This window comes from Xenia sp. Carnegie-2017, unplaced genomic scaffold (genome assembly GCF_021976095.1).
Source record: "Xenia sp. Carnegie-2017 unplaced genomic scaffold, XeniaSp_v1 HiC_scaffold_19, whole genome shotgun sequence".
Classification (NCBI taxonomy): Eukaryota; Metazoa; Cnidaria; class Anthozoa; order Malacalcyonacea; family Xeniidae; genus Xenia; species Xenia sp. Carnegie-2017.
Window position 1 is genome coordinate 3,847,753 of NW_025813481.1, and position 16,343 is coordinate 3,864,095.

Consider the following 16,343-nt stretch of genomic DNA (forward strand, 5'->3'; position numbering starts at 1 on the left):
TCCTTCTCAGGACTCGACTAACCTGAACAATCTACTTCTACAAACATGTAAATTCTTTTTTTTTCATTTAGGAATTCCGCTATGCTTGTTTATTATGGCCTGACATTGGACAATTCAAAACTTGCCGGAAATAAATATCTTAATTTCTTTATTGGAGGCGCTTTGGAGGTCGTCATCGTAGTTATGGTAATGTTCATCCTTCACAGGTATCGTTCAAATACTTAATGTAGTAAGGGCGTAATGGAGTGTCTAGGGATGCTAGGGAGTAAATCTTGGCTTGATTGACTTCCTAGAGGCATAGGGGTAGCTAGGGACAGTGTGAAGTAGATGCATGGGACCTTTTACGCAATAGACTATTTTGAACAAATATACTTTGTAGAAATTACTTATACCTTCAAGTTTTATGTCTTTTTGTCGATCACCTCGTGTATGGTATTTATGAAAGTACAAATTGAGGTAGAAATGAGCATTTGAAACATCAATTTTTCATTTAATTGATTTTTTGAGACATTCAATGCAAATCATGATGAGTTTCTTACTTTTCACTCGATATTTTTGTATCAATTTTAATTACTCTCCTTCATCATGCAGATGTGGTCGGAAAAAACTTATAGGTCTTTTTTTTATTCTTGGTGGTATGGCGTGCTTGATTTCTGCTTTTCTGCGAAATGACAATGGTAAATATTCTTCCCTAAGTTGAAATTTTCAAATTGTGTACCCAGTTTGTATTAGGTGATGCTCTACAACACACAAGCCAGAACACATTCCTTAACTTTATTTTTTTCACTAAACAAATTTCTCCCTTTAAGAGTCCCTTGACTCCTTGAGAACTTCTCTTTCTCTGATTGGACGGATGTGTTTAGCTGGAGATGTAGCTGTTATGTTCATTTATACTGCCGAGTTGTTTCCAACAGTTGTAAGGTAGGACATTGATAATTTTCTTCTATGCGTCTTTTGCCTGAACATTTTTGTAATTGTGTTATCACTCGTTGATCTTTTCAGAAGTGTTGGTTTCAGTGTTGCTGTGTTTGGTGCAAGGGTTGGCTTTCTTTTAGCTCCACAAATTAACCTCATTGTTAGTATAACCTAAATTGTTTCAAGTCAATTTGAAATTCGCGCCAATTTATTTGATTGTGCAAAGCTACGTGCTGACGCTCTCAACATGTTAACTCAACATGCGCTCTACATTGTCGATTCAACATGTTTAGAGCATTTGCACACCCTGTTGAGGATTGTTGAGTGGTACTGAGGAGTGTTGAGTTGTACTGAGTGTTGTTGAGGAGTGTTGAGTGGTACTGAACAATGTTGAGCCTTGAGAAAAGTTTGAACTTGTTCGAACTTTTCACTCAATCTTTGTTTTGTTAAGTGATCACCAGAGCTAACCTCAACATTGTTTGAACAGCACACTCAACTTTTTACTTTGCATTTGAACTATTAACGTCATATAAAGCTGCTGAGTCGAAAATCTATTGGCAAACTACCGAAGGCTGCTTGTTCAGCTTATTTTCACGGCATTTTTAGGGCAAGTTCACCAATGAGACGGTGCCATTTGTCATTTTTGGAGCTTTTGCTCTTTTGGCCGCGTTTTCTCTCTCAGTAATGCCAGAGACGATGAACACGAAACTTCCTGAGACCATAGAAGAAGTTAGCAACAATACAAAGTCAAGCTTTACTGTAGAATTTCCTCTCACTTCAACATCCCAGACAGTAAACATAAAACTTCATAAAACTATCAAAGAAGCATGCAACAAGACAAACTCAAGCAATACAGCAGTAAAAGTACAAGAAGATGAATAAGTTGCTGCGTCGACCATTTTTATTGAACTATTTATATGTACTCAGGACTCGATGGTCGCTTGGGTACATTTGGGGATTTTTATGTATCCATGGAAAATTGAAGAACGTACTGAATTTGATGATGATGATGAGATGAAATGACTGGAATCATGGAGAGAATATTTCGGTGTTGACAAAAGATGTTTTTCTCATTTTAAATAGAATACGATGGATGAATAATTAATCTCGTGTATGTTTACTTGAAACAAACGTAAAACTGTACAGTTATATAGGCGCAGGACGTCAATTAGTGCCATATATGTGAAATTGTAGGGCTTAAATCCTTAAAAGATTGACAAGTTTTATCGAAAATATTTTTTAACGCTACAGTTTCCCATAAGCGCACGGTAATTTTGTCAAAAAATGACAAAACGAAGCACGCAAGTGCATTTATTTTGCAATCTGAAAAACATGTAAAACCTACAGCATATTTTTATTTGCTTTTACATTGCTATCGTATGTTAAACACAGTTGGTTAAACACTTATAGGCCTGTACACGATCTATTCTTAAAAACTCCCAACGCTACCTGCACAGAAGCTTCTGCCAGTGAGTAATACATTGCCTTGATGTGGAACTTTGCTTTTGGATTTTAAAATACAGTTAATCTTCAATGAGGCGTTAAATGATTTCGACGCATTGAAAGGGGGCAAAACTTCAAGCTTAAAGCCTGTTTTCCACAAGCCACGTATCGTAAAGTATCGTAGAAAAACGTAACATGGCGCATGCGTGCTTGTGAATTTGATGGTCAATAGGCACAATCACGCATGCGCCATGTTACGTTTTGCTTCGATACGTTACGATAGGTGGCTAGTGGAAAGCAAGCTTTAAACTACAACTTACTGTTTGTTAAGCGCCACAAGTCATTTCGGTTGAAATTCTCAAGTTAAGCCAAACTGGTTGTTTCAATTTTAAATGTTTTGCGTAGTTATTATATCAGAATATTGTGAAGTTACTGAAGAAGATTCATCTGATAAACAGCCATTAAGAAACTGCTTAAAGAACGTAAGAATTACATCTACTGCATTTTATACATCCTGCGCATAAACTTTATTTCAATTGTGTTTACGCTTCCTCTGCTACAAATTGCTACTGAATTTATGCAAAATCTAAACGTCGAGTTATTTCAAGAGGGCTGTAATTTCTTTGATAGACACGCGTAGTTATCGTCTTTACGTTACTAAACTTTCAAACGGTTTATCGTTTCGTTTATTTCTGAAACATATATTAGCCAAAATCTGAATCCTTTCTACATACAATTAATAATTACTTAAGTTATGCAGATGATTCAAGTCATTGGTTTTTAACAAAAGTTCACCGTTGTCGGTATATATGACAGCCTTAAGATCGTTTTGATCAATCGTCACTCTGGATCCTTAATATTCCTTTTGATCACCATTGAACGTTTACTATAAAATCTTAGACACAAAGTTTGGTGAGTGTTTCGTTTGCTTCAAAAGGAAATCTTCCCATACCGTGTTAAAATTTTGTCAATATATAATTACTCAAGGCCATACAAAATACGTCTATTGAATTGTCTAAAATAGTTTTTACCTTTTATAATCTTTTAGTTTACAGTAACAAGTCATCGAGAGAGGTGGTTTTCAGGTTAAAGGATGGCAACAGCGGATGATTTGGCTATCGCTATAGGATCGCCTGGACGATTTCAAATTGTGTTATGTTTAATGGTGTCTGTTTCGTCTTTCTTCGTCAGCTGGGGGTATCTTGGAATGGCTTTTTATGCTGCGGAGACTGATCATCACTGTCTTCTTCCAAACTCCTCGACGAACATTGATGATTTCATACCGACTGTAAGTAAGAACTAAGAAGTTTTTTTTCGTCAATGTGTTGGTGAAAACGATTCTCAAATTATACTCATTTGGTGTTGATTAGTGCAAAAATATTTTACCAAAATCCTGTCATAGCAAAAATTTAAAACGGGTTAAAGTGATTGCAAATCTGGTCATCTAAAGATTTGTTTAAGATTTATGCGACAGCCGATAAAACAGGGCAATTTGGCGGGTCTGCCTCAGGTCTATGATAAGATCTGAAAATGCTGAGTCAGCATCATGGTAAAAAACATTCGTCGATACATCATAAACGATTGACTGAAAGTAAACGGTGTAATATACTTTTTTACTCATCTTTTACAAGTCTATATAATGGTACTGAGAATTTTTATCAAATTCGCAAAATTTTTCGATTAGATAACTATTGATGACGTCATCGTAGATAAAACGTAAATTTCTGCTTATTGTGCACACTTATCGCATGGGGCCCCATTGATTACTTCATTTTGCGTTATTCCTTATAATATTATGAAAGAAGTTAGTTGTGAGAAGTGTGCAGCAAAAGTTATTTTTGAACACATTGGCCATGGCCTTATATTTATTATTATGTAGATTTGTCGTGTGATTATTCACCTCAAAAAATGAATTGTCTTTTTGATATTTTTATTGAATGCCGACATCAGCTACTGTGCATAGCTATTGCTGCGAAAACTAGATACTAATAGCCCGATTTATACAGGAGACGGATCATCCGTGTGGACGAACTTGGGCAAGCAAAACATAGTTCTTCTTCAAGTTCGTCTGCGTGTAAATACTGGCACACTGAAAAATCATCTTTCAAGACGAATTATCTGAATAGTTCGTCTGTATAGAGGAATTTGCATGGAGAGTTAGGTCTTGAAGCATTATCCAACTGTAAATGTAAATAAGGACTGTGGACGACATTGTTAAGTTCTTCGATGTGTAGTTCTTGTAGATCGCTCGTTTTGTGTTTATACTTACAAAGATGATCCTTCTCCAGTACGAAAATCGCGATTATTTTTCATACATTGCAATTGAGCCTCTGAAATGTTGTTTTTCTGGTTGTGCGTGAGCAAAGAAGTACAACAAATCATGACAGTGATTTAAGATGCGTTATGTTATATGAAAGTCTTGTCTTACAATTAGGTAAAAGAAAACGGCAAAGAAGTCTTAGATCGCTGTCATCTTTATTCCGACGTCAATAAAACTACGAAAATATCCTGTACTCATGGTTGGACATATAATCTTTCTGACGGGGAGACAACAATTATTTCAGAGGTAAGGTTACTTTATATGGAAATAATTATGAACGTTTTATGTCTATCTCATATGTTTACGTTAAGTTCGTTTGTTTCTGTAGTGGGATCTTGTCTGTAATGACGTTTACAAAAGTAACATTGCCACTGTACTATATAGTTGTGGAATGATGTTAGGAATACTTTTTGGTCAGCTGTCAGATAAATTTGGAAGGAAACCTGTGTTTCTGTTTACAACTTTCTCACCTTTCATTGTGGGCATTGTCATTTTCTTCACTAATAACTACATCGTTTTTGTATTTTGTCGTTTTGTCCTTGGCTTTCTCTTGGAGGTTTGTTGATAATGATTTGATTAACTTAATGATATGAGTATTTTAAAAATCTCATTGTATGTAATTTGCCTTGTAGACTTTAATTGTGCCATGGGACGTTTCAAGTTTTCTGTATTTGACTTTCTTTTGCAATTCTTACTTTTTAGGGTTTACAATCAGTATCGTACGTCATACCAATTGAACTTTTCGCCAGTAAATATCGAACGACATTCACGCTATTTAATGCATTATTCTGGGGTATTGGTGTTATGATTCTTGCTCTTATATCCTTTGTGTTGCAAGATTGGAGAAAGATCCATCTATTTACAACTGCCTGTGTGGTGGTACAGTTGCCTTTGATCTGGTTAGTATTGGTGTAATGAATTTTCGCCCTTTGCCTTTTTTGACGTCACGAACGTCGATAATAAAGCCAAGTTTACTAATAGTTGTGCTTGCTGTACTTCTTTCGGCGATGAAGATCCACAAATTGCAATTATATCTGAATGCACTCCGTCATTGTTGTAATTTTGTCACAGACATGCAAATTGGAAACGTTTGTTAAAGTTGAATCATGTTTAATTGTTCAATTTCACAAAAAGACAACATCAACTTCACAGAAGTTAGATGCTGACATAAAAAGGTTCACAAAACCACAACAATTACGACTATATGTGAACGCTTGATGTTGCAATAGTTTTAGGTTTGTATCATCATTTGTAGAAGACAGATACACTTATTTATAAACTTGACTAAAGGCAATGAAAGTGTTTTTAAAGAAATTTCTAAACATGGCGAAAGGTAGAATGGATGTCATCAACCTAATATGCAAAATTTCCGCAGTAAAATGTTTCATGGCTCATTGACTTATGCGTTATTTGGCTTAAGCTTACGAAATAAGGAAATTAATGAGTTTTGCTATGAATTCATGCACGGCAATAAAGAAAAATAACTAGAAAAGTCGTCAGGTCACTTAACTAGCTAATCACATTGCACCTTTTCCTGTGTACGTGGGTACTGGGTAACGTCACCAACTTAACATTCGTCGACATTTTTTTCTATAGGTTTTTACCGGAGTCCTTTCGTTGGTTGTTTACACAAAATAAAGTTGACGATGCAAGGGCTGTAGTTGAAAGGATAACAAAGTTTAACAAGTTGCGTTTTCCTCGTGAGATATTTGACGACGTCGCTCATTTCGTGAATGACAAGGATGACTTGCGTTCCAAGAGAGTTTACACGTTTTTTGATCTGTTGAAGTCACGTGAACTAAGAAAGCGATTGGTGATAGCAGCTTTTGTTTGGTAAGTGTAAAACATTGATGTATGGATGTAGTTTCACCAGAAGCGAGCAGAGGTGGCGAATATCACTGTTATATTTATGTATGTTTTGATAAGCCAGAAAAAAAGAGATTTTCCTATAATTTTTCATTGTCATTTAGGAATTCAATCGTGCTTACTTATGTTGGCCTGACACTCGAAAATTCAAAACTTGCTGGCAATAAATATCTTAATTTCTTTATTGGTGGCGTTTTAGAGGTCGTCATCGTCGTTATAATAATGTTCATCCTTCACAGGTATCGTTGTAATACTTTATGTAATCAGGATGTAATGGAGGAGTTTCGGGAGATTCTATGAAGGGGACACATTGGCTTCCTTGAAGGATATAGGTCTTTCGACGACAGATGCTACGAAAAATACAGTACTGACTCTTCCTTAAAAATATAGGTTTAAAAAATTGTTTTCATAATCTTTAAATGTCCTAACAATCATGTAATATACAAATGGCAACAAGAAACCTTGTTGGACTTTGTTGATTTTTTGAAAAGAAAACATTTAATGGTAGCCGTTTGGATATCTTTTCAATAGACTCACTTGGACTTTATCTATCAATTATGAAAGATCCACTTTTTATTAGTTTCGTTTTTTTTCGTCATGCAGGTGTGGTCGCAGGAAACTTGCTGGTCTTTTTTTGATACTCAAGATAAATTTGTGTTATCATTTTTCATCGTGTAGGTGTGGTCGTAAAAACATTGCAAGCCCTTTATTGCTTTTTGCTGGTATAGCGTGTTTCGTTTCTGTCGCTCTACGAAATAACAATGGTAAATATTTTGTCCAAGTTAACTTACACCGCATTCTTAATTTGTTATTATCCCAAGAATTATCTCCCTTTAAGAATCTCTTGATCCCCTGCGAACATCCCTATCTCTGTTTGGACGGATGTGTTTAGCTGGAGACGTAGCTGTTATGTTCATTTACACGGCCGAGTTGTTTCCAACAGTTGTAAGGTATGATTTCGAACATTTTTCTGTATATGTGTATTGTATTGACATTTCATTGCTTCATAGATTACTTTTTTTAAAATCTTTTCAGAAGTGTTGGTCTCGGTTTTTCTATGTTTGGTGCAAGGGTTGGCTATATTTTAGCTCCACAAATCAACCTGATTGTTAGTATAACCTTTATCCTTTCAGATTATGTGTTTATTAAAATGTTTTGTATTGACGATTCAAACCACCAAAGATTGCTGTTACATATTATGCATAGAACTACATACTTTTATTCCTTGATGATTTCTATATTTTTGTCCATTTTCATGATGTTTTTAGGGCAGCTACACGTATGAGTCGGTGCCGTATGTTATTTTTGGAAGTTTTGCTCTCCTTGCTGGGCTGTCCCTGAGAGCAATGCCTGAGACACTGAATGTTAAACTTCCTGAAACTATTGAAGGAGTACACAAAAAGACAGAGTCAAACAAAGTAGCAGGATCTTCCCTTACAATAATGTCAAAGACAGAAAATGTTGAACTTCCCGACTCTACTGAAAGCGAGGTCAAGACAAACTCAAGAAATGTGGCAGGATCTTCTCTCACAGTGATGCCAGAGACAGTGAATGTTGAAATTCCTGACTCTACTGAAAGAGAGGTCAAGACAAACTCAAGAAATGTAGCAGGATCTTCTCTCACAGTGATGCCAGAGGCAGTAAATGTTGAACTTCCTGACTCTACTGAAAGAGAGATCAAGACAAACTCAAGAAATATGGCAGGATCTTCTCTCACAGTGATGTCAAAGACAGAAAATGTTGAACTTCCTGACTCTACTGATAGAGAGGTCAAGACAAACTCAAGAAATGTGGCAGGATCTTCTTTAACAGTGATGTCAGAGACAGGGAATGTTGAACTTCCTGAAACTATTAAAGAAAAGGACAAGACAAACTCAAGCAATGTAGCATGACGACAAGAGGAAGGCAAACAATATAAAGCAATAAAACCATAAAAATATAAACAAGTTTCGTCAAAGACTATTTACCAGGATTTGATGATCGCTGGGGTGAAGTTGGGGATTTTTGTGTATCCATGGAAATAATCGCTGGAATTCTATTCAAGATAATCGTATGATAGGAATATAGGAATAATAGGATGCATTGGATTTAGAAGGAATCTCGCGTATGATTGCTTGACATGAACGTAGAACGTTTACACACGAACGTGAAACGTTGAAATACCAACACAAAAATTGATTGAATTCAAATATTTAGGTTCATGATGTACATATGATGTACAGAGTGATTTAAAAAACTTCAACTGTATGTGTAGTTTGCATAGGAGACAATTCAAATTTGCATCCCATTTTTTTTAGTAATGTATTTTTGTATTTTTCATTTTTTATCAAATAATATTTAAGTATAATATGATATTTCATTCTCATGTTCTGAAATTCGTACATTTTAATGTTACATGGTTTGGTTTTCATACCACTTTCACAGCTGAGTCGAATCGCTTTGGGAAAAAGATGCAAATTGTATCTGATGATGCGAGAACCGAATGAACGCAAGGCCAATCTGGAATAAAAATTAATCATGTATAAGTCGTATAGATGTAGTCTCGTGTGTGAACATTTGAAATTTATGCCATATACTCTCAAATTGATTCAGTGTTGGTTTTAAACGGAAGCTTACTGTTGTTGGTGAACGTATCAACGTTATGATGTTATTTTAATCATTAGTCACTGTTTTTTCATGAACGATAGATTGCTGTTGCATCATGTACGTGTATTGTATTGATTTGCTTGCTTCGTTAATTATTTTTTTAATATTATTTCAGAAGGGTCGGTTTCGGTTTTGCTCTGTTTGATACAAGGGTTGGCTATGTTTTAGCTCCAGAAATAAATCTGATAGTTAGTGTATCCTAAATTGTTTCTAGTTAATTTGATATTTCTGCGAATTTCATTAATCGTCAGACTATGTGATATGTCATGTGACTTTCACAAGCAGCATATGACCAAAACTGACGCTTGCTGGGGATATTATTTTAGTGCATTGATGTTTAGATGTTATACATAAACTGAACTTAGAACATGACCAAAGCCACTCGGCCAATCAGCATCCGGTATCTTGATGTTCTATATCTCATAGTGTCTACAATTCATAAATTGATATGGCAATTCATGAATTGATATGGGCTTTAAGGCTCTAAGAAAATGCACAGATGGAAGGAAAACAATAAGTACAATAGCTCACATCTGCCGGAGTCCTTTCGTTGGTTGATTACGCAAAATAAAGTTGACGATGCAAAGGCTGTAGTTAACAAGTTAAGTTTTCCTCGTGAGATATTCGACGACATCGCTCATTTCGTGAATGACAAGGATGACTTGCGTTCCACGAGAGTTTACACGTTTTTTGATTTGTTGAAGTCACGTGAGCTGAGAAAGCGATTGGTGATAGCAGCTTTTGTTTGGTATGTGCTACGTTGTTGTCATGTGACATTATGACGTGACTCATACGCTTGTTGTTAAGTTTTATTGTTTGAAGCCTCCGTGTCGAAATGTTACGTATCAAAACATACTTTACCAACATGTGTTGGTCTTTTTACTGAAAATGGACAGAAATAAAAGTTTTTAATAAGTTCTTCTTTAAAGTGAATGATTTGAACCCAGGAGCATCGTTACATATTTGCAGATGTAGATCGTCCAGGTTGGTATAGTCTTGAGAAGGACTGTTGTTGTTGATGTTAACAGACAATTCGACAATCGTGACTCTGAAGATCACTACTGCTAATGTTGTCGAAACGTCAGTCAACATCAAAAACAACAGTCCTTTTCAAGACTCGACCAACCTGAACAATCTACTCCTACAAACATGTAAATTCTTCTTTTTCATTTAGGAATTCCGCTATGCCTGTTTATTATGGCCTGACATTGGACAATTCAAAACTTACTGGAAATGAATATCTTAATTTCTTTGTTGGGGGCGCTTTTGAGGTCGTCATCGTCATTATAGTAGTGTTCATCCTTCACAGGTATCGTTCAAATACTTAATTTAGTAAGGGCGTAATGGAGTGTCTAGGGATGCGAGGGAGTAAATCCTGGCTTGATTGACCTCCAAGAGGCATATAGCTACATGACGGGGTAGCTAGGGACAGTGTGAAGTAGATGCATGAGGCCTTTAACGCAATAGACTATTTTGAACAAATATACTTTGTAGAAATTACTTATACCTTCATGCTTTATGTCTTTTTGTCGATCACCTCGTGTATGGTATTTATGAAAGTACAAATTGAGGTAGAAATGAGCATTTGAAACATAAATTTCTTCATTTAATTGATTTTTTAAGACATTCAATTCAAATCATGATGAGTTTCTTACTTTTCACTCGATATTTTTGTGTCAATTTTTAATTACTTTCCTTCATCATGCAGATGTGGTCGGAAAAAACTTATAGGTCTTTTTTTTATTCTTGGTGGTATGGCGTGCTTGATTTCTGCTTTTCTGCGAAATGAAAATGGTAAATATTCTTCCCTAAGTTGAAATTTTCAAATTGTGTACCCAGTATGTATTAGGTGATGCTCTACAACACACAAGCCAGAACACATTCCTTAACTTTATTTTTTTCACTAAACAAATTTCTCCCTTTAAGAGTCCCTTGACTCCTTGAGAACTTCTCTTTCTCTGATTGGACGGATGTGTTTAGCTGGAGATGTAGCTGTTATGTTCATTTATACTGCCGAGTTGTTTCCAACTGTTGTAAGGTAGGACATTGACAATTTTCTTCTATGCGTCTTTTGCCTGAACATTTTTGTGATTGTGTTATCATTCGTTAATCTTTTCAGAAGTGTTGGTTTCAGTGTTGCTGTGTTTGGTGCAAGGGTTGGCTTTCTTTTAGCTCCACAAATTAACCTCATTGTTAGTATAACCTAAATTGTTTCAAGTCAATTGAAATTCGCGCCAATTTATTTGATTGTGCAAAGCTACGTGCTGACGCTCTCAACATGTCAACTCAACATGCGCTCTACATTGTCGATTCAACATGTTTAGAGCATTTGCACACCCTGTTGAGGATTGTTGAGTGGTACTGAGGAGTATTGAGTTGCACTGAGTATTGTTGAGGAGTGTTGAGTGTTAGTGAGCGGTGTTGAGGAGTGTAGAGTTATACTGAGCGTTGTTGAGGAGTATTGAGTTATACTGAGTGTTGTTGAGGAGTGTTGAGTGGTATTGAGCGTTGTTGAGGAGTGTTGAGTTGTACTGAGTGTTGTTGAGAAGTGTTGAGTGGTACTGAGCGTTGTTGAGGAGTGTTGAGTTATACTGAGTGTTGTTGAGGAGTGTTGAGTGGTATTGAGTGGTGTTGAGGAGTGTTGAGTTATACTGAGCGTTGTTGAGAAGTGTTGAGTGGTACTGAGCGGTGTTGAGGAGTGTTGAGTTGTACTGAGTGTTGTTGAGGAGTGTTGAGTGGTGTTGAGGAGTGTTGAGTTGTACTGAGTGTTGTTGAAGAGTGTTGAGTTGTATTGAGTGTTGTCGAGTGTTGAGTTGTACTGAGCGTTGTTGAGAAGTGTTGAGTGGTACTGAGCGTTGTTGAAGAGTGTTGAGTTGTATTGAGTCTTATTGAAAAGTGTTGAGTTGTATTGAGTGTTGTTGAAGAGTGTTGAGTTGTACTGAGCTGTGTTGAGGAGTGTTGAGTTGTACTGAGTGTTGTTGAGGAGTGTTGAGTTATACTGAGTGTTGTTGAGAAGTGTTGAGTGGTACTGAGTTGTGTTGAAGAGTGTTTAATTGTACTGAGTGTTGTTAAGGAGTGTTGAGTGGTATTGAGCGGTGTTGAGCGGAGTAGAGTGGTACTGAGCGGTGTTGAGGAGTGTTGAGTTGTACTGAGTGTTGTTAAGGAGTGTTGAGTGGTACTGAGCGTTGTTGGGCGGTGTAGAGTGGTACTGAGATGTGTTGAGTGGTACTGAGCGTTGTTAAGCGGTGTAGAATGGTGCTGAGGAGTCTGAGTGGTAGTGAGCGGTGTTGAGGAGTGTTGAGTGGTACTGAACAGTGTTGAGCCTTGAGAAAAGTTTGAACTTGTTCCAACTTTTCACTCAATCTTTGCTTTGTTAAGTGATCACCAGAGCTAACCTCAACATTGTTTGAACAGCACACTCAACTTTTTACTTTGCATTTGAACTGTGAAACGTCATTTAAAGTTGCTGAGTCGAAAATCTATTGGCAAACTACCAAAGGCTGCTTGTTCAGCTTATTTTCACGGCATTTTTAGGGCAAGTTCACCAATGAGACGGTGCCATTTGTCATTTTTGGAGCTTTTGCTCTTTTGGCCGCGTTTTCTCTCTCAGTAATGCCAGAGACGATGAACACGAAACTTCCTGAGACCATAGAAGAAGTTAGCAACAATACAAAGTCAAGCTTTACTGTAGAATTTCCTCTCACTTCAACATCCCAGACAGTAAACATAAAACTTCATAAAACTATCAAAGAAGCATGCAACAAGACAAACTCAAGCAATACAGCAGTAAAAGTACAAGAAGATGAATAAGTTGCTGCGTCGACCATTTTTATTGAACTATTTATATGTACTCAGGACTCGATGGTCGCTTGGGTACATTTGGGGATTTTTATGTATCCATGGAAAATTCAAGAACGTACTGAACTTGATGATGATGATGAGATGAAATGACTGGAATCATGGAGAGAATATTTCGGTGTTGACAAAAGATGTTTTTCTCATTTTAAATAGAATACGATGGATGAATAATTAATCTCGTGTATGTTTACTTGAAACAAACGTAAAACTGTACAGTTATATAGGCGCAGGACGTCAATTAGTGCCATATATGTGAAATTGTAGGGCTTAAATCCTTAAAAGATTGACAACTTTTATCGAAAATATTTTTTAACGCTACAGTTTCCCATAAGCGCACGGTAATTTTGTCAAAAAATGACAAAACGAAGCACGCTAGTGCATTTATTTTGCAATCTGAAAAACATGTAAAAACATACAGCATAGTTTTAGATTGCTTTTTACATTGATATCGTATGTTAAACACTGTTGGTTAAACACTTATAGGCCTGTACACGGTCTATTCAAAAACTCCCAACACTACCTGCACAGAAGCTTCTGCCCAGTGAGTAATACATTGCCTTGATATGGAACTTTGCTTCTAGGATTTTAAAATACAGTTAATCTTCAATGAGGCATTAAATGATTTCGACGCATTGAAAGGGGGCAAAACTTCAAGCTTAAAACTACAACTTACTGTTTGTTAAGCGCCACAAGTCATTTCGGTTGTAATTCTCAAATTGGGCCAAACTGGTTGTTTCAATTTTAAATGTTTTGCGTAGTTATTATATCAGAATATTGTGAAGTTACTGAAGAAGATTCATCTGATAAACAGCCGTTAAGAAACTGTTTAAAGAAAGTAAGAATTACAGCTACTGCATTTTATACATCCAGCGCATAAACTTTATTTCAATTGTGTTTACGCTTCCCCTGCGACAAATTGCTACTGAATTTATGCAAAATCTTAAGGTCGAGTTATTTCAAGAGTGTTTTAATTTCTTTGATACACCCGTGTTTTAATTTCTTTAATACACCCGCGTAGTTATCGTCTTTACGTTACTAAACTTTCAAATGAAACAGTTTATCTTTTCGTTTATTTCTGAAACATATATTAGCCAAAATCTGAATCCTTTCTACATACAATTAATAATTACTTAAGTTATGCAGATGATTCAAGTCATTGGTTTTGAACAAAAGTTCGCCGTTGTTGGTCTATATGACAGCCTTAAGATCATCTTGATCAATCGTCACTCTGGATCCTTAATATTCCTTTTGATCACCATTGAACGTTTACTGTAAATCTTAGACACAAAGTTTGGTGAGTGTTTCGTTTGCTTCGAAAGGAAATCTTCCCATACCGTGTTAAAATTTTGTCAATATATAATTATTCAAGGCCATACAAAATACGTCCATTGAATGTCTAAAATACTTTTTATCTTTTATAATCTTTTTAGTTTACAGCAGCAAGTCATCGAGAGGGTTGGTTTTCAGGTTAAAAGATGGCAACAACGGATGATTTAGCTATCGCTATAGGATCGCCTGGACGATTTCAAGTTGTGTTATGTTTAATGGTGTCTGTTTCGTCTTTCTTCGTCAGCTGGGGGTATCTTGGAATGGCTTTTTATGCTGCGGAGACTGATCATCACTGTCTTCTTCCAAACTCCTCGACGAACATTAATGATTTCATACCGGCTGTAAGTAAGAACTAAGAAGTTCTTTGTTCGTCAATGTGTTGGTGAAAACCATTTTCAAATTATACTCATTTGGTGTTGATTCGTGCAAAAATATTTACAAAAATCATGTCGTAGCAAAAATTTAAAACGGGTTAAAGTGATTGCAAATCTGGTGATCTAAAGATTTGTTTGAAGATTTAGGCGACAACCGATAAAACAGGACAATTTGTCGTGCCTTCCTAAGGTATATGATAAGATCTGAAAATGCTGAGTCAGCATCATGGTAAAAACCCATTCGTCAATACATCATAAACGATTGATTGAAAGTAAACGGTGTAATATACTTTTTTACTCATCTCTTACAAGTCCATATAATGGTACTGAGAATTTTTCAAATTCGCAAAATTTTTGGATTAGATAACTATTGATGACGTCATCGTAGATAAAACGTAAATTTCTGCTTATTGTGCACACTTATCGCATGGGGCCACATTGATTACTTCATTTTGCATTATTCTTTATAATATTATGAAAGAAATTATTTGTGAGAAGTGTGCAGCAAAAGTTGTTTTTGAACACATTGGCCATGGCCTTATATTCATTATTATGTAGATTTGTCGTTTGATTATTCACCTCAAAAAATGAATTGTCTTTTTGACATCAGTTACTGTGCATGGCTATTGTTGCGAAGACTAGATACTAATGGCCCGATTTATACAGGAGACGGATCATCCGTGTGAACGAACTTGGGCAAGCAAAACATAGTCCTTCTTCAAGTTCGTCTGCGTGTAAATACTGGCACACAGACAATATCATCTGTCAAGACGAATTATCTGAATAGTTCGTCTATATAGAGGAATTTGCATGGAGAGTTCGGTCTTGACGCATTATCCCACTGTAAGTATAAATAAGGACTGTTGACGAAATTGTTAAGTTCTTCGATGTGTAGTTTTTGTAGATCGCTCGTCTTGTGTTTATACTTACACCGATGATCCTTCTCCAGTACGAAAATGGCCATTATGTTTTCATACATTGCAATTGAGCCTCTGAAATGTTGTTTTTCTGGTTGTGCGTGAGCAAAGAAGTACAACAAATCATGACAGTGATTTAAGATGCGTTATGTTATATGAAAGTCTTGTCTTAAAATTAGGTAAAGGAAAACGGCAAAGAAGTCTTAGATCGCTGTCATCTTTATTCCGACGTCAATAAAACTGCGAAAATATCCTGTACTCATGGTTGGACATATAATCTTTCTGGCGGAGAGACAACAATTATTTCAGAGGTAAGGTTACTTTGTATGGAAATAATTATGAACATGTTTATCTTATATGTTTACGTTTTTTCATTTGTTTCTATAGTGGGATCTTGTCTGTAATGACGTTTACAAAAGTAACATTGCCACTGTACTATTTAGTTGTGGAATGATGTTAGGAATACTTTTTGGTCAGCTGTCAGATAAATTTGGAAGGAAACCTGTGTTTCTGGTAACAACTTTCTCACATGTCATAGTGGGTATTGTCATTTTCTTCACCAATAACTACATCGTTTTTGTATTTTGTCGTTTTGTCCTTGGCTCTCTCGTGGAGGTTTGTTGATGATGATTTGATTAACTTAATGATATAACGAGTATTTTACAAATCTCATTG

At 36.0% G+C, this 16,343-nt stretch overlaps 3 protein-coding genes and 2 long non-coding RNA genes across 8 annotated transcripts in view; 3 read left to right on the plus strand and 2 right to left on the minus strand.

Moving 5' to 3' along the window:
• The window catches only part of LOC124439622 (organic cation transporter protein-like), a 43,956-nt gene that overhangs the window by 4,909 nt on the left and 22,704 nt on the right, over positions 1–16,343 (plus strand). Inside the window, exon 7 of one of the 2 annotated variants that reach the window (XM_046989904.1) lies at positions 9,811–9,938. The exons of the other annotated variant lie outside the window; for it this stretch is intronic. Coding sequence (XP_046845860.1) covers positions 9,811–9,938 — 128 coding nt within the window. The remainder of the gene's footprint in view (positions 1–9,810; positions 9,939–16,343) is intronic. 2 annotated transcript variants of the gene reach the window in all.
• On the plus strand, positions 145–2,168 carry LOC124439626 (solute carrier family 22 member 8-like). The gene is made up of 5 exons (XM_046989912.1): positions 145–456; positions 592–677; positions 810–921; positions 1,003–1,075; positions 1,522–2,168. Exons 2-5 carry the CDS (start codon positions 638–640, stop codon positions 1,795–1,797), a joined length of 501 nt encoding a protein of 166 aa, XP_046845868.1. The 5' UTR covers positions 145–456; positions 592–637; the 3' UTR covers positions 1,798–2,168.
• Positions 3,044–3,483, minus strand: LOC124439633. The gene is made up of 2 exons (XR_006946397.1): positions 3,390–3,483; positions 3,044–3,253 (listed from the first exon to the last, which is right to left on the minus strand). It is a non-coding gene; the product is annotated as an uncharacterized LOC124439633 (long non-coding RNA).
• Positions 3,402–13,338, plus strand: LOC124439621 (organic cation transporter protein-like). 3 transcript variants are annotated; one of them, XM_046989901.1, is made up of 11 exons: positions 3,402–3,646; positions 4,793–4,924; positions 5,007–5,234; positions 5,381–5,577; positions 6,275–6,511; positions 6,649–6,783; positions 7,223–7,308; positions 7,383–7,494; positions 7,580–7,652; positions 7,813–8,127; positions 8,314–8,919. In XM_046989901.1, exons 1-11 carry the CDS (start codon positions 3,452–3,454, stop codon positions 8,434–8,436), a joined length of 1,833 nt encoding a protein of 610 aa, XP_046845857.1. In that variant the 5' UTR covers positions 3,402–3,451; the 3' UTR covers positions 8,437–8,919. The 3 variants fall into 3 exon arrangements, with proteins under 3 accessions (XP_046845857.1, XP_046845858.1, XP_046845854.1); XM_046989902.1 differs by lacking the exons at positions 7,580–7,652; positions 7,813–8,127; positions 8,314–8,919 and adding exons at positions 11,310–11,382; positions 12,725–13,338; XM_046989898.1 differs by having other exon boundaries at positions 7,813–8,919.
• On the minus strand, positions 8,964–13,799 carry LOC124439632. The gene is made up of 3 exons (XR_006946396.1): positions 13,722–13,799; positions 13,569–13,625; positions 8,964–9,043 (listed from the first exon to the last, which is right to left on the minus strand). It is a non-coding gene; the product is annotated as an uncharacterized LOC124439632 (long non-coding RNA).